This window comes from Megachile rotundata, chromosome 15 (genome assembly GCF_050947335.1).
Source record: "Megachile rotundata isolate GNS110a chromosome 15, iyMegRotu1, whole genome shotgun sequence".
NCBI classification, from domain to species: domain Eukaryota; kingdom Metazoa; phylum Arthropoda; class Insecta; order Hymenoptera; family Megachilidae; genus Megachile; species Megachile rotundata.
Genome location: NC_134997.1, coordinates 6,330,412 through 6,352,354, shown reverse-complemented (window position 1 = coordinate 6,352,354; position 21,943 = coordinate 6,330,412). Strand labels below are relative to the sequence as shown.

Below are 21,943 nucleotides of genomic sequence, written 5' to 3'. Positions count from 1 at the left end.
GGCAGGTCCGATTAAAATTTTTTTTCTATGTTCATACGCATGTGCATGCAAAATTTGGCGAGAATTGGTTGAGTGGTGCAAAAGAAGAATGCGGACGAAGAAGTTGCAAAGTCAAGTATAAGAGCTTCGCTCGCCTTCGGCTCGCTCGCTCAATTACAGAATGAATAGCAGATGATTTTGTTTTTAAAATAAAATTAAATACGATGAAACGACGATTGCATTAAACATTGATCATTTGTTCAGATTTGCAGATAAAACTTTTCTTGACCGACGGTTTAATAAGAACTCTTCTTGACTGACGACTCTGATGATCACCACATTTCTCTCTTATGTACTGCCATTATGTGTGCAAAACAATTCACACACTATACTGTGTCTCGTTGATAATATAAGAAATAATATTTTTCAAAGAAAAGTACGTATTTCTTAAATCCGTAATTTTCATTACGATCCGACTTTTTAAAAGTTTTATTTCAAATAAAGTAAAATTCTACTTCTTTTCCTACAATTTTCAATGTTAATAGTCTTTTCCATTTTCATCATTTGATTTCGGTAAGTTGTATACAAACTAATATATAAACGGTAATACGACGAGATGGCGCTATTTTTGGTGATATTTAGACCTACGGTGTATGTTGTGGAGTGTAAAACTAACTAAAGTTATTCTCATAAAGATATGATACACTAATAACTAATAAAATCAACAATGTTGAAACTATTCAACTCTAGTAAAAATGTGTACCGTACGGTTTGCAAAACGGTGGCAGAAAAGCGATCTTTTCTGTCCGAAGCATACCGGTGTGAAGAAGCATGGAAAGCACGTCTACAGTCTCCATTGTTACAAAAAGTTAACCCAGAAAATTTGTTTTTGCGTTTGGAACAACAGTACACCTCAAAAGGAAAAATTAGCGCAGTTGACATTGATATATTTGCGAATTCTGTAGTAGAGAAATATCAGAGCGAGGAACTGCTGTATCTACTTCACAAGTTAAGGTTAACTGTTGAAACAACAAACACTTTAGATTCAACACACCATGCAGTTATAAGATACTTGTTAGGTCATGATTGTACAGATGAGCTTATAACTGTTTTACATGACAGACTTAATTATGGTATTTTTCCTGATCATGTATTATATAATATACTCATGGACACATATATAAAGAAACAAGATTATGCCAGTGCAGCTAAGATTGCTGTTTTACCGATGCTTCAAGAAGACACTGAGAATCCAATAACCAATGCATTTTCTGTATATAGTTGTCACAAATATCTAGAGAATCCTGATATTTGGAAAAAACCGGAACCACCAAAGGATGATTCTACGGAAGAGGTGAAAGTTCGAGTAGGTTATCTCAGAAATCCTTACTTTGATGATCACTTTGATCTTACAGATCCACGTGATTTAGTAGGAAAAACATTAGCTTTTCAAGGAAAAGCCATGGATAATGCATTAGGAAGAACTTGTCGTTTAAGAGGTTTAATATTATATAAAAAATATCAGGATGCATTGAAATTTATAAAACAATTACAAACTGAAATTGAGGATGATGTTGTTTATAATGAAGTTTTTAATCTAATTGAAAAAGATAATGCACATATACCCAAAGAAGAAATACCAAATGAGTTAGAGACTTTAATGTCTGAACTTAATACATTAAAAGAAAAAAAATTATGTGAAAATAATTTAACTGAAACATTGGAAAATAACATTAAATCTGCAGTTAACACACAAGCTGAAATTGATATGAATGAACAGTTAAAGGTAATTAGTACACTATTAATAATTTGTAGTAAAAATAGATTAAAATATTATTTTATTATACACAATTAATCAATTTTTGTTAATATTTTAGAAATATCCTGAATGGGAAAAACAGAGGGAAACAGTATTAAACAAACAGCAGGAAGAAATAAATCGACTGGCTAGGATACAACATATTGATGAATTAAAGAAAGATTTACAAGAACGAGAAACTTTCCTAACTTTCTTTGAAAGACAAAATGAAATAGATCTAAAAATAGAAGAACTTACTCTTAAAGATAGGGAAGAAAAGCTGCGTGTTCGTAGAATACCTCATTCTGCAAGGAAACTAAGAAATTTAAAACAAACAGCAGAATATGTACCACCTACCGTTTAAGTCAGAAAAATCAATATATAATATAATTGTAAATAACAGATAAAAATTTGTAATTTAGAAATATATAATAAATCATATTTCTATAAATTATTTCTGTCACAAATAGTAGGGTAAAAAAATCAAAAGAAACATGTTAAGAGTAATGTATCTTTTATATTTTGTACATAATTGCTTAAAAGTATTCTTTTTTGTTTTTAATATTTAGTATATAGATTTATAACAGATTTCTCTGTAAATGCTTATTTTTGAGAAATACGAAAATTAACTGTACAATTAAACTTTACACTAAAAAATTATTAGGCTCTGTAACAAATGATGTTTCATTTGAGCGTTAATATTAAATGAAGTCATGCTGTGTATTTGGCCCAATCGTAATCATATTTCGTATTTATACATTTTTAGTAATTAGTCTTAATACGTTTACAAAAACTGCTGTACAAGTAGCAGTTTTTTAACTTCTGTTTTTACTTTTGTATTATTTATGACTATAAAATTTGGTCTTCGGAATCGTACTCGTTTATGAGGAATGTCCTATAAACATTACAATTTAATTTTTGTTATACTGTAAACAACTTCAAAACGAATTATACATATACATATTTGTATATTTTTTAGTTCTCAGTTAAATTTTTACCTGGTCGTTGTTATTACAATTTATATTACAGTATCACATATTACATAACGATCACGAAGTTTTACTCTGTAGTTGTGCTGTTAATGCTGCCGTTTCTTGCTTCATTTGTTTCAAATCAGCAGTTATCCTCTCTAAGTTTGCCCCAACATTTTTTGTGGACTCAGAATCAATCTAAACCAAAAATATGATAGATTTAATACAAGAATTTTTATAATTTATATTATATTATATATAAATGGGTTCTATTAACAAGATATATATTGTTTACCTGTTCTTCTAAATCCCTTATTTCTCGTATAGTCGCACCAGTTTCTTCTACTAAACTTACAAGTTCGCTACAATCAGAATGTAGTGTGGCTAGTAATTTGTAAGCCTTCCTTGATGCTTCATTTGTTCTTGCATCTCGAAATATTAATTCATCAACAACCGTAAACGATCTTTCCAATCTGCCTGTAAGAGTGTTGATTTCTTTTTGAATTTCTCGTGTGTCAGCTAAAACTTTGTTGATTTCGTCCTTTTGTTTCCTAACATTATTAATTATTTCTAAAATTCGTTGGGTATAAGCGGATCTATTTACTTCTTTAGGAAGTTTATGAACTTCTGTTACTAATTGTGAGTACTGTTGATCTTTGTTACGACATTCTTCTAGAAGTTCTTTCTCCTTCTCTTTTAACAGTTTGATTTCATCCTGCTTCTTTTGGCTTGCACTCTACACGTATTATGAAAAGACATGTAATTCTATAATTAGATACATAGTTTAAATATTATGTTCCAGTGGTATAGCTATACTTACAGCTTTTGTTGAATGTTTTTCTCTTTCTTGCCTATATTTCTCAATTAATGGTACTCTATGTTTTTCCCACTGGTTACTTAAATTAATTAATTTATTTGTACTAATTTCAATTGCTGCTTCTAATTTCTTAATGTTTTCTTCACCATCTTGTAATAGGTCATATATTCTTGCTTTAAATTTTTTCTGTTCTTCATTAATTGTTAATTCCTTTTCTTCATTTTGATAATTTATTGTTATTTGACTCACACTGGTAGTTAACTTTTTAATCGCGTCTTGTAACTCTTCTATATTACTTCTGAAATTTTCACATTCAACTTTTATTTTTTCTACTTTTAAATCTTGTTCTTCCAGTTTATCTAATTGTGTAAGTGGTTTCTCTTTCACAAGCGTAGATTCTGTAGTACCGTTGTTTTTTACCTGAGATTCCTATAATAGTGACAAATTAAATTACAGTATTACATTATCTACATATTATTTGTAATCATTTTTTCTTTGTCTTACTTTGGAGGGTAATGTTGCATTTTTTACCAGGATTGTATTCAGAACTTTAACATCACCAGATGTATTAATCTGAGTGATTTTATTACAGTACTGCTCGTTCAACCAATTTATTCGATCAAGAATATTCATTGAATAAGAACAAGTACTTCTTGCATTGTAGGATATCAAAGAAGGTAAAACAGATGATGCACTTTGGATTTGTTCAGGAACAGACTGTAGATAATGTATGAAATATTCTTTATATTCTACAATGGATAACATTTTTATGAGATAAGTATTCTATAATATTGAATGCTAGTAGAAATAATTAATATTACCTTCTCCATCTTCTACTTTTGGTATTTCTAAATTCACAGATTTACAAGGGATACTTGCTCTTCCCCTATTTCTAAATCCTTTTGTATGACAGTAATGCGGCAACCAAGATACTGACAAACTTTGATCTACTGCTGTTGCTATAGATTTTTCTAACAATGCAATATTACTAATCGGTTCATTTAATGGCTTATCACTTTCTTTTGGTAATTTCTCAATCAAAAACATAAAAACTTTACGTAGGTCAGCTTCTGAGCTATATAAAAATGTTTGATAGCCAATATCACCTTTGTATCCTAGTTCCTAAATTTATGAACTGTGTGTCAACAAAGGTAAACTAATGATTACATAAGTAATTAAAATATTCAATCATTTCTTTTAAATCTTACTGAACATGCTTGAGCAAGTGTAGCACCCAGTCGAAAACGGGCTGCCATATTTATAGGTAAAACAGTAGATAATCCAAGACCTGGTTTTATTATATCCAAGCATTTTATTGTTGCATCTACCACTAGTTCCGTATTAAAACCACTGAGATTTGTTATACCCTCGTCTATGTCACTAAAATGTGATTAATATTTATCTCTAATATAATGGTATCTGTTTATTGTTAACATTCTAAATAACAAAGTATATCTACATAAAAATTAACATTATCATTAACAAATTGAATCTTTGGGTTAAACAAATTAGTTTTATTTAAATATTAAGTAATTAAGTATAATGATCAAATTATTTATATTGAAATTAAATATTATTTAAGTTTATCAATAAGTTTTATAATACTCATAAACTTAATTTAAAGAAAGTAGAACTTTTTATTATATATTTTTAAAATCAATTTGTAAACTGTTAAATTTCTATAATTTTTAATTAGTTTATAATTTTTTAAATATATGATATTTAAAAATTCTAATTTATAACATTTTAAATTGAGTAAAAAAAAAGAAAAAAGCAATATATTGTTATTCAAGGTATAGCAATGAATATAGATAATATTACCACCCACTTTATTTTTATAAAACCGGTTGTCATTAAATATCAAATATGACAAATGCCTGATACTAAATTTTGAAAACTCACCAGCCTATTTGACGTAATGAATGAATAATAATATTGTCAACTTCCTCCATCATCTGTAAAAACGTGAAAATTCTAAAATTTTCTATAGTATTATCGTATCTTTAGAAATTTATGTTGAACTTCACAAATCTAACCTCTCTACGAGTGAACAAACATTTGTGCACTGAAGAATCATACAGATGGCGCGAGGAGTGATTTCAACATAAAATTTACTTTTTACAGTAATTATTTTATATTTTAAGAATGTCTGAATTCCTAAACTTGATAGTTTCAAATTTAAAACTTTGTAAATTTAAAATGTTTATGTCTTTAAATTTGAAAACATTCCGAAAACTCAGAATTTGGAAATAAAAGATTTGCAAATTCAAAAAGTCAAACATTTATAATATTTGAATTTCGGATTTTAAATTATGAACGAGTCATATAAAATGAAGTAAACATATCGTAGTTATACTATATTCTTAATTGCATCTTTTAAAAGGATTACGCAGTTTAAATTTTCGCGCCATTTCACAATCGCGATTACGCGAACGACCGGCAGCTAACTTCACGCGATAAGTAAAGATCAATTATTCGCGGCGAGAGGTCCGCACTCCGCGGAGTCGTGCGTTACGTTTGGTACGCGTCAACATCATCAGCTGTTGTTTCGCTCTTCCATGAAATGACAGTTTCGTGGAGGTTCATAATGTGGAAATCATTTTCGTGAGGATGTTTCGTGTACTGCAGAGGCGAGCCGTATGTGATCTTTATTTCTGAGAAAAATGAACGGGAGCCTGGGAATAATGCGCGGACCAGAGCAACATCCACAAAGGTTCGCAGATTATTTTGTCATATGCGGACTGGATAAAGATTCGGGTTTGGAACCAGACAAATATTTCGGTAAGTCTATTTTGCATTCGGATGATAATGAATATCATCACACTGTACATATTTTGTCGCAACATTTATCGCTCATTTAATTTTCAACAGTGTGCACCGTTTGATGGTTTTTAGAGTCCGAGAGAAATGTTGTACTACATTGTTGCAGTTTTTGAAATCTGTAGATTGCGCAACGGCGTTGATAATTTATCTGAGATCAGTGAATTCTGCCAGTAACTGTTGTTTACGTTTAACATGATATGTTTGTATCGCGGAATCTTATAAGATTAATTAGTAACCTTTTTATAGTTTTCTCAGATATTGTTAACCCTGAAATATATCTGTTTTAACGCGTGAAGTACACGTGAATTGCAATCGTTAACATATAGTTTAGGAAAGATCCTGCTGAATATGTTAATAGCTTATTTTAATACAATTTTGAAATTCCTTTCATTACGTGTAATGACAGTGCAAGGTGCTCATCCGTCGTTTATGTGTTTAGCGTACAAAACGATGCACGTGATACATGTAGTCACGAATAGATTTCAGTCATGGTTTTTAAATATAAATCAATGCCAAATATATTGTACAATAAATTAATAATGCCAAGGAAAGGAATATTTGATAAAAAATTGAACGCTCGACAGCAATCAAGTTCACCGTGTCTATTTTTAACTTTTTATTACTTAATGTCAGTTAAATCGATATATTCATTCGTTTATTTTTAATCTCTAGCGTAAAGGATCCTTATTATGCGTTTCACGAGATAATTATTAAAATTGCATCCGAGAATGTTCTGTATTAAATTTTGAATTCGGCGGAGGTCAAGTCCATTGTAGCAGACCTGCCTCGCTTATGATCGTGCATTAATATAAATTAGGTATTGAAGAAACAATAACCGCCGTTGGCAACTGTCAAACTGGGCGACCGAGTCAAAATGAAGAATTTTATAAATTTTTAAATTTTGAAAATTACAAATCGTTAAATTAATAAATTTAAAATTCTTCAACTTAAATTTGCAAACTTTCAAGCACATTACAAACCATTCTTTGTACTGTCAATTGCTACAGTCCTGTTTATAGAGCTGCCATGCATATAAATGTATTTTTAACAGTAAAAGTCAATAGTTCAGAATACAGTAGGCGTTAGTACCGTTGAAAATGTGATTATTAACCCAGTAAACTTCGATGAATATTTGATTTCTCGGTGTTGGACGGTTAGTAGCAGCTGCCCGCGCAAAACTTCTTGAAACGTGAACAATGAGGGCACAGGAAGCAACGGATCTTCCTGAAGAAAGATGGTTCTCTGGTTCAGTCTGGCTTTTCCAAGAATAGCTCAAAGGATCGTTTTACTTGATGTGCACACTCGGGGTGCAATATGGGCTTCCTTTGGATTAGGACGAGGGGCAGGAACACCCTTCTCATCCCTTCTATTTTTTGAGTCAAATATGTAACTTTCATTTCTCAAGGCTTTTAACTTCATAGTTTCTCAATTTTTAAATTCTCAATTTTTTTGCATTCCCAAAATCTCAGTCTTAAATTTTTACATACTCTAATTTTTAATTATAGTATACACTAATTTTTTCATTTTTAAATTCTCAAATTTCAAAATTCTTATCCTCAAATTTTCAGAATTAAAAAATTTTTTAATTATCTTAAAACAATTATTTAAATTATTATTATAAATAATTAAATCTTTAAATTATTATATTTTAATATTATCAAATTATTATATTTCCAAATTACCAAATTTTCAAGCATTCAAATCTTCAAATGTTAAGATTTTTTAATTTATAAATTTTCAATACATAAAATTTTTAAATTCTTAAATTGTTAAAGGTTAAAATTCTCAAATTTCCAAATCTTCACATTTAAAAATGAAAAAAGGTATTTTCAAAATTAAGGAATTTAATAAATTTGCAAAAATTTAAAAATTAAAAGTCATTTTCAAAATTAAGGAATTTAATAATTTGCAAATTTAAAAATTAAGAAAAGACATTTTCAAAATTAAGGAATTTAATTTGCAAATTTAAAAATTAAAAACTTACCTGAGATATTAATTCTCAAGTTTAATTTACAAATTAAGTAATAAATTTATCACCTAAAATCACTTATTTCTATTTGTAGTTAGATAATAAACTTAAGTGATAAAATTAAATGTCAGATTAAGTTTGAATTGAAGTTTAAATCTTAATATCTTATATCTTCAAGTGTTAATAATTGATAATATATCGATCACCAATGGTACAACACAGACCTTAACTGTACTTGACAGTAAAATAATTGTTACTCTTAGTATTCTATAATTGTACCAAGTTTGAACGTAATCAGTGTTCCAAAGGTTGAACGCTCCCCCTGTAAACTGCGTACAATGGAATCCAGCGTGGTTATGAAATATGAATCGAAAACAAACAATCGCAAGAAATACGTGAGACTTACGTAAATGAATAATAAAATACATCTGATTACCTAAACTTCAACGAGACGAGTGGACGTCACTCGGTACAGTTTCAACGCACAATTTTCTCAATCATACTGGAAAGCGTGGTTAACTTCTCTAAAGAAAATGGCGTCTCGGGGAAAGCAGATTCAGCTTCCGTTAACCAATTTTCTGATTGAAAAGATTTTAGATTTAAATGTTTAGAAATTTTCAGATTTGACAGATTGAAAATTTTATAATTTTATAATTTTACAATTAGAGGATTTGAAAATTTGAAAATTTAAGAACTTGATATGTAATAATTTGTAAATTTATATGCTAGAAAATTTAAGAATATGAGAAATTGAGAATTTGAAAATTTCAAGATTTAAAAATTTGGAAATTTGGAAAATAGAAAATTTGAATATTTCAAATTTGAGTATTTGAAGATGTAAAAATTTGTAAATTTGCAACATAGAAAATTTGAGGATTTGAAACTTGAGTATTTGAAGATGTAAAAATTTGTAAATTTGTAAATTAAAAAATTAGAAAATTTGAGAATTCCAGAGTATGAAATCTTAAATTTGAAAATTAAAAAATTTGTAAAATAGAAAACTTGAGAGTTTGAGTATTTGAAAATTAAAAAATCTGATAATCGAAACATTAAAAAATTTGAAACTAAAATCTTCAAAAATTATTAATCCATCATTGCACATAACGTACAGATCCCTTCGAACGTTTATACCCATCGCTGATTCAAACAATCACACTAAAATACTGTTAGAAACCTCGCCCTCTGAAACTCTCCGTAATCAATCGTTTCCGGTTGATTAGGGAATTATTATACATACTGTTAGTTTTTCAAGGTGATTGGATGTGTCCATCGTAACTCAATCCTGCAAACTCGCGCGCTGGTCGATGAAAGTGGCTAGTGTTGAATTACGACATTCTTATTTCACTACAAATTTCTACGGTTGTTAAATGTAACACGTGTGCACAACGGTGCATACGATGCATCAGCGTGCACCGCTGTTGCGACCGCACAATGACTTATCACCAACTCTTCTAGCATTACACTGACCTGCATTTTCTACGCAATTTTATTATATACAGGGTGTGTCACGTAATTGGAATGACTTATCTCGAATTTCGTAATAGATAAATATTATTGAGGCAAAAGTCGAGTGATTTAGTAATATTTATTTTTTAAATGCAATGTGATATATTGTGAGTAAACAAATCAACTAACCTAACTTCAGATCTTTGTAAGCTATTGTAATTTTGCTTGAGATAATCATGAACTAGTTTAGTTTAATTCTAAACTAGTTAACCTAATTTCAAATTATTTTATACTTTGACTGTTTAATTTAATTCTAAATTACCTAACCTAACCTAACACCAAACTATTCTAATCTTGTTTGAGATAATTCTAAATTATTCTAATTTTATCTAAGATAACTATAAACTATTTTAAGCTAAACCTAAACTATTTAACCTAACCTAACTCCAAACTATTCTAATTTTATACGAAATAACCACAATCTAGTCTAATTCTAAACTACCTAACCTAACCTAACACCAAACTATTCTAATCTTATCTAAGATAACTACAAACTAGTGTACTTTCAAATCACCAAACCTAACCTAATTCTAAATTATGCTAATTTAACCATAAACTAATCTAATTTTGTGTGAACTACAAATTAAATTTTTATTGTCAAGAAATTTCCCTTAACGATTGAAAATTATAGGTTAATTGAAAAAATTAATTTCACAAGTTTGAATTTTAACTTTCACCTAGAAAATCATTTAACGAACACTTATATTTTAATTCTGAAATAAAAGCATTAAAATCAATTATTTCACTATAATTCAACCGTGAATAATGGTATAATTAAAAATTTTTAAAGGCTGCTGCTGCTATTTGTCCATGCAAATTGGAAAAGTACCTGAAAAGAAGACACTTTTGTCCATAGCAGTGTGCATGTGCGAGATGCACGGGGCCACAAATTGAAACGTAATTTTGATGTGCTCTACAATGTATATACTGTACGCCGAACAAAGACTATTTGTGAACAATGGCAACAAGGAGGAGATAATTCCCTCTTTCGTTGAATTATGACCTTCAACCTCGTTCATTCGACATGTTTAGCTTTGTCACGTAAAACGAATGTGTATTGTGATGCACAAATCCTTTTGCGAACAGTCCTTAAAGTAAATAAATGGTTGTCTAGAAATTTAGAAATTAAAAAATGTATGATGATTTTTTCACATAAATAGATTAATACTTTTTTGTAAAGAATATAAAGGAGTATCAGCTGATGCAATAAAAAATATATGATTCCATTTAAAAAAACATTAATAACCTTCATATGTCCTTTACACGTCCACCTACAAAAAAAAATATACCATCAGAACATGCCCCTCTCAAAACCATTCAACTTCATCTGAAACATTGTTTGCTATGAGTAATAATAATGACGCAAATCTAGATGGCAAAATGTGGTGAGCCACGTTGTATATCCATAAAAATATTCACATGGTAATTCATTTTGAAATTTATTTATTTTAATGATATTTTATGGAAATATACTGTAAGTGTTAGAATATTTAAATGAAATTTTGTACACGTTGAATTGGCAACGTTACCGTAGCCGCATACGCACGTTAACAATTAGTCTGGTTTTTTAAATGATGAATATGCAACAACTGTACCAGCCGTAAGCCACAAAACGAGAATTATTCCCGTAAAAAGCGATTTTGCGTTTGCGAAAAAGGGAAAAGAAAGGGATCCGTTTTTCGTGCCGCTGATCGTAGAAAAAGAGGAAAGAAAACGAGGCCAAGAAAAACGAAAAATGGATGGCTTTCCGCGAGTTTCTCTGAAAAAGGATATTCTCGAGTAAAACGCCGCGTAACAAAGAAACCCGAGAAACTCTAAAGATACTGCATGCTGAGTGCAGCTGCAACAGATGCAGCGCAATGCACCGTGTGCATTCTCGAGAGTGATGAAATTAATCAGAATTCTGACGGTTCTTCAATTCTTCTACTTTTACGATTTTTATATTTGAACATTTCATATTTCAATTTTTTACCTCTTCGATTTTTAACTTTAACGTTTCAACCTTTTAATATTTCAATTTTCAATTCTTCAGTTTTTCCATTTTTTAATTATCTGATATTCCAATCTCGATTTTTCAATTTTTTATTTTTCAATTCTTTAATTTTTTAACTTGTCAATTCTTCGTTTTTTGTTCAACTTTTTACTTTTCTTATCTTTTAACTTGTTAATTCTTCAATGTTTTCAATTTTTCAATTCTCCAAGCCTTACATTTTCCAATTCTTCATTTTCTCAACTTTTCAATTCTCCAATCTTTCAATTTATTAATTCTTCAATTTTGTCAATTTTTCAATTCTCCAATCTTTTTACTTGTCAATCCTTTAGTTTTTCATTTTACCAGTCTATAAATTTTGGTAAATGCATTGATCTACATTTTTTGATTATTTTATTAATGTTATTACATAATTTATTTTTTGGTTATTGAAGAACATGTTTGATGGAGTCTGACTGAAATTTCTTCTTTTTGCGACGATGTTACTGCTGGAAAGTTAAATTGCACACTGGATAGTAATTGCTTCGTACAATTAAAACGGGAATCACATTTGCAAGTAAAAGAGATAATAAATTCCGGTGAAAGTATAGTACCGTTTCAGCTATTAATTGAACGCTAACTTTATGCTTTATTTTGTTATTGAATTTTTTTCTTTCATGTGCATTTACCAAGAAAGTCCATATATCTTTACGTAAACAACACTTATATTCATAATTTGTACTACAGCGTGAAAGGAAACGAAATAAATTGTTCGGAATAAGTAAAATATGTAAAGTGTGTGTGATAATAAAAATTACCTAAAAGTATTTCGCAAAGAACATACCATGTGCACGAACATAAAACATTTTTTAAAACACGTATAACAATTAGTAGGATAATTAAAGCGGTCATGGATTAAAACAGAAGCACTGTGTATAGTACCAAAAATTACCGTTTAATTCCCGTTAATCTTCCGAATAAGTATTTCTTCATTTCGTGCCAGCGAGTTTGATAAACGCCGTGTATCCTCAACCGAGCATAATTCAATGAACGCACAGTATAATACGAAGTAAGAACAGCATTAAAATGCAACAGCCCCCGTTGCACTTTAATTCAACGAGAAACCACTTGTTCCCAACGTAACTGTTCGACTGTAATAATTCGGTCTGGTTAGAACTTTCCAAAAATGGTCTAGCTAAAATCATCTATACGGGGTGTTTCAGGAATAGTAAGTACTTTAGAAAATGCACGCGCAGTAAAGTCTCGATGTCTGAAGTCTCGCTTACATCGTGCAGTTACTACATCGATCGACGTTTGTCAGCTGTAGAAAAGTGAGCGAAGAAAACATTCAAATCGAACGTTAACAAGTAGTAACATATCGGTGAAACAAACTAATGCAAGGATGAAACTGTATTTCTTACTTTTTTGTTATGAAACTTTTATCAATATGTTTTTGATTGCTGAGTTTTGTTTATATCGAGGGTTTACTACGGCAAAATTCGCGGTAAACGGACGAATAGTGACACATCGGGTAACTTCGTTCCTTTCCGGTGCTATTCGGATAGTCACGTGATACGCCTGCCAGTCAAAATCGAAGACTTCTATAGCTAAAATGAATAAGTGCTATCGAAATGAATGGTAGAAGTTACAATAAAGTCTTTCGGGTTTGAACTTTAGCTTATATTGTATAGTTCTTACATTGATTAAAGTTTGAATGTAGAAAAGCGTGCGTAGACCGAACGTAAACAGACAGTAACATATCAATGAGATAATACTAATGCAAGATTAAATTTGTTTACTTTTGACTTTCTTGTTATGAAACTTTTACCGACATATTTGTGATATTTTGCTGATTAAAATGAGCCCAAACACGACGTAATTCGGAACATATTTATTTGTAATTTCAAATGTTTTGTTTGTAGAAAAATTTTACTGTGGTAAAATTCGCGGTAAACAGATGAGTACACGTCAGTTAACTTCGTTCCTCTTCGGTACTATTCGAATCACGCGATACATCTGACAGTCTTCTATAGCCGAAATACCTAAATACGATTGAAAAGAATGGCAGAGATTACAGTATACGTATATTGTGTAGTTCCTACATTGATTAAAGTTTGTCGAACATAGAAAAATGAGCGAAGAAAACGTCCGAACGACCGAACATAAACAAACAGAACATATCCACGGATAATCCTAAGTCAAGGATAAAACTTTTCTACTTTCGACTTTTTTGTTATGAAACATTTTTGCCAACATATTTGTGATTAAAATGAAACCAAACACGACGTAACATAACATGTGTGCGATTAAAATGAAACCGAACACGACGTAATTCGGAACATATTTCCTTTTTGTTTCAAGCGTTTATATCAAAAACTTCAGCGTATGAAATATGTCGTGTAAACATTTTCATATAAAAACGTATTTGATTCAATGTGTGTGGTGCCACAGCTACATAATACACATTCGTGGACCCACGTCTCCAAAATCCTTCAGATTTTTATCCGAAGATGGAAAGCGTGCTTTAGTAAAAATAATCTCAACGGTCGAATTGATGGTTCGCATTACGAGTTGTGCTGCCTCCATAGATGAATTCAAAGATGACCTCACAAGACCTACACGCGAAGAGAAAAGTGCAAAGCCGTGGGAATTTTAAACTGTCGTAAATTATCTTTCAGTTTAATATCATTTATCCAATAAATGCTATCAGTTTCCTTAATAAAACAAACGCGATTAACAATATTCATGTAACATAGTTCATACAGTTTCGAATGTTTCTTTCTCCCTCTTTGCGAGCGTGGGTGATGTCATCGTTCACAGGGTCATTTGTGCACGAAGGGGGTCCCCGTTACTTAAGCACGCATTTAAAGGGCGGAAGTATAGTTACAGAACGAAGTCTGGTCCGCATATGAGCCGCATATGCGATTGTTATATTCATAGATACGGTATCTTAAAATTTCCTAGTACTTTCTTTATTCATTTATGAAAATTTAGTAGATTAAACCGATTAATTACTTGTACATGGTTATGTAATACATATTTGCATATGAGTTGTATATGCAATGATTAGTGTGATATGCTTCGAAACATTTCCACTTCTGAATTGTATGGATGGGGCGTTGTGTAAGACAGATATCACGGTTAAAGATCTAGTGATAGTTTGAACTGCTTTTAGTTGGTAAAATTAATATTTGGTGCTTATGAGAACTAGGGATATATTACTATAATAATATAGTAATATGGAAATATAGAAATATAGAAATGTAGAGATATAGAATATAAGATATAGGGATCTAGGGACATAATGTTTCACAGACATACATGTCTAGGGAAATTAAGAAATTTAAAATATAAGAAACTAGAATATAGGGATATAGTGATATAGAAAGATAACAATATGGTAATATAATAATGCAGAAGTGTAAAAAAATAAGAATGCGGATGTATAGGGATATAGAATCTAAGATCTAGGGATCTAGGGATATAACGGTCAGATACATAAATATCTAAGAAAATTAAAAAATGTAAAACTATAAAAATTCCTAATTTTTAATGTAAATAATTGTTTATCATTTACCATAATTATTAAAATGTTAATATCCACTATTGTTCCACTAATGTTAATATCCAATAATGTTATATTACGATGCATTTTCAATGTAAACAACATCAATCAATATCAATGTTCATAACCCACATCTACATATAATGCTTTAAAATCTTATAGTATTTTTTCAAATATTATTTTGAAACCACAATGTTTTATTTGATCTTATGATTTCAACTACACAAACAGTGTTGAAGCTGTGACATAAAATATCGACGCAATACACTATGCAGTACTTTTGCTTTAATACGCCATTGCAGAGACTGAGTCATTCTGTAAGAGAGCTTAAAATATCTTCTTGGTTTTTCTTGACACGAAATATCTCCGGAATAAAATATTTGTTCCTAAGGGCCATATAGAAACTATCTCTGTGTATCCTACAACCGTTTTAATAGACGTATATTTTTCTTATCACACCGTTACTGCTGATAAAACAAACACTTATACTGTGCATCGTATGCTGTTCCATATTTCAGCGAAATCGTAACTTTGTGTATACAACAAACTTATTTACGACTTGAAACATTTGTGTTGCATTATCAAACATCTAATGTGCGAATATTTCATGTACTCTTCGCGGGAAATTTCAATTTTTGCGGGTGCAATGAACTTCAGATTATATTTCTATTTTTTGACAATTTCTTTTATATTATATTTGTTGACTATTTTTTTTAGGTTATATTTCTATTTGCTGACAATTTTTTCTTATATTATATTTTTACCTTTTGACTATTTTTTTTACATTATATTTTTATTTCTTAACAATTCATTTCATATTATACTTCTATTTCTTGACTCTTCTTATATTGTATAAAAATAAACATACAAATTATCTATACAAATAAATTTGTTAAAAATAATAATTATACAGTTCTGAATCTATTATTCTTGTAAACAAATCATTCATTATCCTATAACAAATAATTCTAACAAATATTACTCTGTTGCAATTCAATTTACGTGGCTAATTAAATTCTTCAAATTATATTAATACATAAGTAAACATAACACATCAAACACATAACATACAATAATTTTGCACTAAACAAAATATTAATATTATGATTTAATAGTTCAATAAATGCATACAGATCTTCATTTTAGTATTCTGCACTTTATAAATTAATCAAACCCGTTCACTTCATTCAAAATAATTTGAATGGAAATAATCTTAGAGGTACTTCTTCCACTTTTTATTAACTACCTTTTTTCTTATTAACGCAAGATATGCTCTTTCAAATTTTGCCAAAAATAAGCATAAAATTTGAATAAAATTTATCTGAAGTGATTTAATTTAATGAGTTAATTAAGCTTTACCGTAGATTTTCCGAAGCAAAAGTTTAAAAGGCCTGATCCTGAAGTGGCTTTAAATTAAAATGATTTTTTCGCTTTGCATTTGAAACCGCCGTACCGTGGCTAAAAATAACGTTTTAAAGTTGCGTGGTAATGCAACCCTTTCGTAGACCGACTAGGGTGCAGTATTTCGACGAAAGGGGATGAAACATACTCAGGTCTATGGTAATTAAAAATTCTATCAATATTATAATTAACTTGTCTCGTCGAACTATTTAACTTTCGAACTTGCAAGCTTTTAGTAATTCAACTGCTTTATTCTGGATCGCTGACTCATTTTGAATTGTTATACAGGGTGTCTTTAGTTTTAGGGTTAATAGAATTTTTGTCGACAAGTTTAAGTAGTAATATTAATGTACTAAGTGGATTTCGGGAATTTGAGAATTTAAATGTATAGAAATTTGATAATTGAAATATTGAAATATTTCAATTTAAAAATTGTAGTATATAGAAATTTGAAGAGTGAAATATATTAAAATTTGAAAATTGAAGAATATAGAAATTTGAAAATTGAAGTATATAGGAATTTGAAAATTGTATTATATAGCAATTTGAGAATTTCAACGTTTGAGTAACTGGAAGTCTAGAAATTTAAGATTTATGAGATTTTTTAAAATTTTGGAACTTAAGATTTTTCAAATTAGAAAATTGGTCAATCACAAAATTTAGAAATCTGAAAATTCTACAATTTGAGGATTTATTCGTTTTATATATAGTAATTATATTTTTATGTAAATTTATATTTATTTCATGTATAGAAAATCTACTATGCAGCAAATAAAATCTACTTTACAAGATTATCTACTATATTTATAACGCTGATCTATTTATAGTATTTTGTATGATACAGCAGCTAAGTAAATGTTAGTATTCTTCACGTAATAATTTCAGATTTTTTTATAGCAGACTATAATTATAAAAAATGAAAAACCGTAAAAAAATTTGCAAAAATATAGCATGCCATTAAAGATGTAGAAACACTATTTTTGTGTTATTATAATCACAACGTATTAGCATAACTACCCTCGAATTTTTCACATTCTTCAATAAAGCTCTCCACAATTAAAAAACGAATGAATTATTTTGCAAAAAGAACCGATTTTGTATGTCTTCTGTTTTCACTATACATAATAAATGATCTTAAATGGATTCGTCTCATTCACACGAACAGTATATAAGTCAAAGAAATAAAATTCGTTCATCGATTGACCCTGTGCCGTTGCTTCTAAATCGAGCGTGAAAATTTATTACATCGTTGGTGAAAGAGTCTTATCGTGAAATCATAATTTTTTGAACGCAAGTTCGCCCGCAATTTTTTTATTTTACAGATGTATAAATGTATAATAATCATTTGGACAAATTTTAAACCTATTTTACAATTATCTCGTTTTGGAGTATGAATAAATTGAAACTGTTTTAATTACATTGTTTCTGTAACCACATTCAGATGTAGATTCCTACGCGTAGAATTACCACGCGTTGTATTACTACGCGTTGAATATCCACGCGCTGGATTACTACGCGTTGGATATTCACACGCTGGGTTACTACACGTTGGATTACTACGCGTTGAATTACTACGCATTGCATTACCACACGTTGCATTACTACGCGTTGATTAACTACACGTTAGATTTCCACGTGTTAGATTCCTACGCGTGGAATTATCACGCATTGTATTACTACACGTTGGATTACTACGCGTTGAATGTGGACGCGCTGGATTATTACGCGTTGGATATTCACATGCTGGGTTACTACGCGTTGGATTACTACGCGTTAGATTTCCACGCGTTAGATTCCTACGCGTAGAATTACCACGCGTTGTATTACTACACGTTGGATTACTACGCGTTGAATATCCACGCGCTGGATTACTACGCGTTGGATATTCACACGCTGGGTTACTACACGTTGGATTACTACGCGTTGAATTACTACGCATTGCATTGCCACACGTTGCATTACTAAGCGTAGAATTACCACACGTTGCATTACTACGCGTTGGTTAACTACACGTTAGATTTCCACGTGTTAGATTCCTACTCGTGGAATTATCATGCATTGTATTACTACACGTTGGATTATTACGCGTTGAATGTGGACGCGCTGGATTATTACGCGTTGGATATTCACATGCTGGGTTACTACGCGTTGGATTACTACGCGTTAGATTTCCACGCGTTAGATTCGTACGCGTAGAATTACCACGCGTTGTATTACTACACGTTGGATTACTACGCGTTGAATATCCTCCCGCTGGATTACTACGCGTTGGATATTTACACGCTGGGTTACTGCGCGTTAGATTACTACGCATTGCATTACCACATATTGCATTACTAATTGCAGAATTACCACGCATTGCATTACTACGCGGTGGATTACCACGCGTTGGATTACTACGCGTTATCTGAAGCTGTCGTTCTCGCGTCTGCGCATGCGTAATCCTCGCGCTCTGATTGGTCCGTGTTTTTCCTTAATAATTCAAAAACGAAGCTTCAAACCCAATTTTTGCAAAGGGAAATCTTATTCAGAATCACCTCTACCCCCATTTCAAGGAGCTACTAATTGTGAGTCACCCTGTACATTCTTTTGTAGGTGCTTGCTGTGCGATTTTTCTTTTAATATGCTTTTGTGTATTTCAAGTTTCATTTGGCTCAAGGGCACATCCGACTATTTTATTCCACTTTATCCTTCAGACAATTTACTTTCACCCCTTTCTACCCTTCAGAAAATTTATCCTCACCCCTTTTCACCCTTCAGAAAATTTATCCTCATCCCTTTCCTCCTTAGAAAAAATTCTAAGATTAAAAATTTGTAAATTCAGAAAAAGGAAGTTCATAAATTTTGCATTCTGCATCCCTATAAAAAATGGTAAGGGTTGTAAAAATGAAAAATTAAGAGTCGTAAATACTCTAAAAAATTGAACCGATTTAATTCGAGCTGAAAGTATATGATAGCAGAAATATTTGGACCGAAACATCACGAAGGTTTCGTAAACGGAACATTTCGGAAGTTTGAATAGACCTACCGAACAATACAGTTTTTGAAGAATTTTTTTCGCATTGTCAACAGTGCCTTCTGTTCGATTTGTGCAAGTTTGCGCGAGTTTGGAACAAAACGGGAATGTTTCTCGTGAAGTTGAAACGAACCGTGTTCCAGTTTGAAATTTATTTTTAGCAGCGCTGAAGTTTAAAAAAAAAGGAGAAAAGATATCGACGAAAAATGGATTAACGCTTTCTATTGGTTTATCGATTGTGACGGACGCTGCATTCGATGTGCTGAGTAAATACAAAAGAAAATTGAGAGCAATTTCGTATATCCAATGAAAATGAATGCAACGCGAATGTGATTGAGTGGTCGTAAGCAATAAATTAAAAAGAAATGTATGCAGATGTGCCAGAAGATACGAGCTTCGGAACAATTGAAAATGAGGTGCTTTGGATAGAATAAATTGAGGCTAAGGCTAACAAATGACCGTTTTGCAAATTTCTTATTTTAATCCCTCGCACCTATTCATTTCTTTGACCTAGCTTTTATTTGTAAGGGGGTGTTCAGTAAAATGTATTGTGACGGGGTATGTGACATACTTTTCATTTATTGTATATTATTGTAATTTATTTATAGTAAATGAATGAAAATGTTCAACCATCTCATTTCATCTGAAATATTTATAGGATGCAAGAGGAATGTGCTGCTACATTAGAAAGGTGACTCAGCATACAGTTTAATGCAACAATTTGAAACAAATATTTTTTGACTGAATCTATAGTGTTATATAGTGTATAGTTGTTAAGTTATTTCTTATCAAAATAGAAATGTTTATAAACAATTTTATATTTATATTAATTAAAATATTATTTAAATGCTATTAACAGTTTTTAGTAATCGATTTGGGGGTGCAGGTATTTTATTATAAATTTGGAAGCTGAAAATTAATGAATTATTATTATTATTATTATGATACTATTATACTACTATTATTATATATTATATTACATTATATTATTATTATTACAATATTTTATTTACACAAATAAAAATTCTGTCACTCAATAAAAAATTATTCTTGACTTTTATAAATGTAATAATATATTTACTACATATTAAATTCATTTTAACTGTTTGATTTGTTGTTAATAATACATGTTACTTTTTTATTAATATAATACAATTTTTATGTTAAATTTTGAATAATATTTCTCAACAATTTTTATTAAATGTAGGAACTATGTTACAATGTTATAAATAGGAATATTTATGTAACTATATTATGAATGAGGTTGTATAATGTTTGGAGATTAGATAAGCTGTCAAATTATATTTAATCATTTTGTAAGAATTTTTCTATTCTTATACAAAATTTTAGTACAAATTTTAATGTTTACACTGATTCTTTTTATTTACATATTAATAGCGTTTAACGTTTTCAATGGAGTTTTGGAAAATTGAAAAGTTTTAAGAATGTGAAAATTTTTTAAATTTGAAACATTGAGAGAATGAAAATTTGGGAAGTTGGAAATTTAGTCATTTATCAAAGTGACAATTTTTTACAATTATGGCAGTTTAATTTGATAATTTAATAACTTGATAACTTGATAACTTGATAACTTGGTAATTTGGTAATTTGGAAATTTACTAATTGATGGTTTTGAAATTTTGAAATTTGATAATTTGGTAATTTGGTAATTTGATAATTTGCTAATTTTGTAATTTGGAAATTTGGAAATTTGGTAAGTTGGTAAATTGGTAATTTAATAATTTGGCAATGTGACATTTCACTAATTTAGTAATTTTATAATTTGGAAAGTTGAACATTCAAAAATTTGAAAATCCTACAACTTTAGAATTTGTACTTTTTAGAAAAATATTAGAATAAATACAGCATATTTATGAACAGAATGCAACTTGTTAACAGAAAGCAGAAACTTTAATCTTCCTATCATTTATCAACCTCAAATTTTTCTTCACAGAATAAAATAATTTTTAACAATCCTTTACAAAATTATTACAACAAAATATTATCGATACAGATAATCAAACGATAATTTTCCATTCCATTATTTATTTGATAAAATTTCACGTGGTTTCAGTACTTTTTACTCTCCTACTTTATAAAATTACATGAAATATTATACGTGTCTTTTC

At 29.9% G+C, this 21,943-nt stretch overlaps 3 protein-coding genes across 7 annotated transcripts in view; 2 read left to right on the top strand and 1 right to left on the bottom strand.

Moving 5' to 3' along the window:
- Positions 1-409: 409 nt before the first annotated feature.
- Positions 410-2,231, top strand: LOC100876805 (uncharacterized). Its single transcript, XM_012288706.2, has 2 exons — positions 410-1,765; positions 1,857-2,231. The coding sequence occupies exons 1-2, from the start codon at positions 707-709 to the stop codon at positions 2,139-2,141; spliced, it is 1,344 nt and encodes a 447-aa protein (XP_012144096.1). The 5' UTR covers positions 410-706; the 3' UTR covers positions 2,142-2,231.
- A 48-nt stretch (positions 2,232-2,279) lies between these two features.
- On the bottom strand, positions 2,280-9,849 carry LOC100876914 (coiled-coil domain-containing protein 22 homolog). 2 transcript variants are annotated; one of them, XM_003704772.3, is made up of 10 exons: positions 9,595-9,849; positions 7,478-7,612; positions 5,468-5,520; positions 4,774-4,945; positions 4,387-4,687; positions 4,070-4,314; positions 3,569-3,994; positions 3,044-3,484; positions 2,776-2,946; positions 2,280-2,672 (listed from the first exon to the last, which is right to left on the bottom strand). In XM_003704772.3, the coding sequence occupies exons 1-9, from the start codon at positions 9,625-9,627 to the stop codon at positions 2,827-2,829; spliced, it is 1,926 nt and encodes a 641-aa protein (XP_003704820.2). In that variant the 5' UTR covers positions 9,628-9,849; the 3' UTR covers positions 2,280-2,672; positions 2,776-2,826. The 2 variants fall into 2 exon arrangements, with proteins under 2 accessions (XP_003704820.2, XP_076396763.1); XM_076540648.1 differs by lacking the exons at positions 5,468-5,520; positions 7,478-7,612 and having other exon boundaries at positions 9,595-9,840.
- pns (DENN domain containing pinstripe) overlaps positions 5,698-21,943 on the top strand; it is a 41,284-nt gene continuing 25,038 nt past the window's right edge. The window contains exon 1 of one of the 4 annotated variants that reach the window (XM_076540646.1): positions 5,698-6,346. In XM_076540646.1, the coding sequence (XP_076396761.1) occupies positions 6,229-6,346 (118 nt within the window). In that variant the 5' untranslated portion in view covers positions 5,698-6,228. The remainder of the gene's footprint in view (positions 6,347-21,943) is intronic. The other 3 variants (XM_012288710.2, XM_076540647.1, XM_003704763.3) reach the window with 3 other exon arrangements.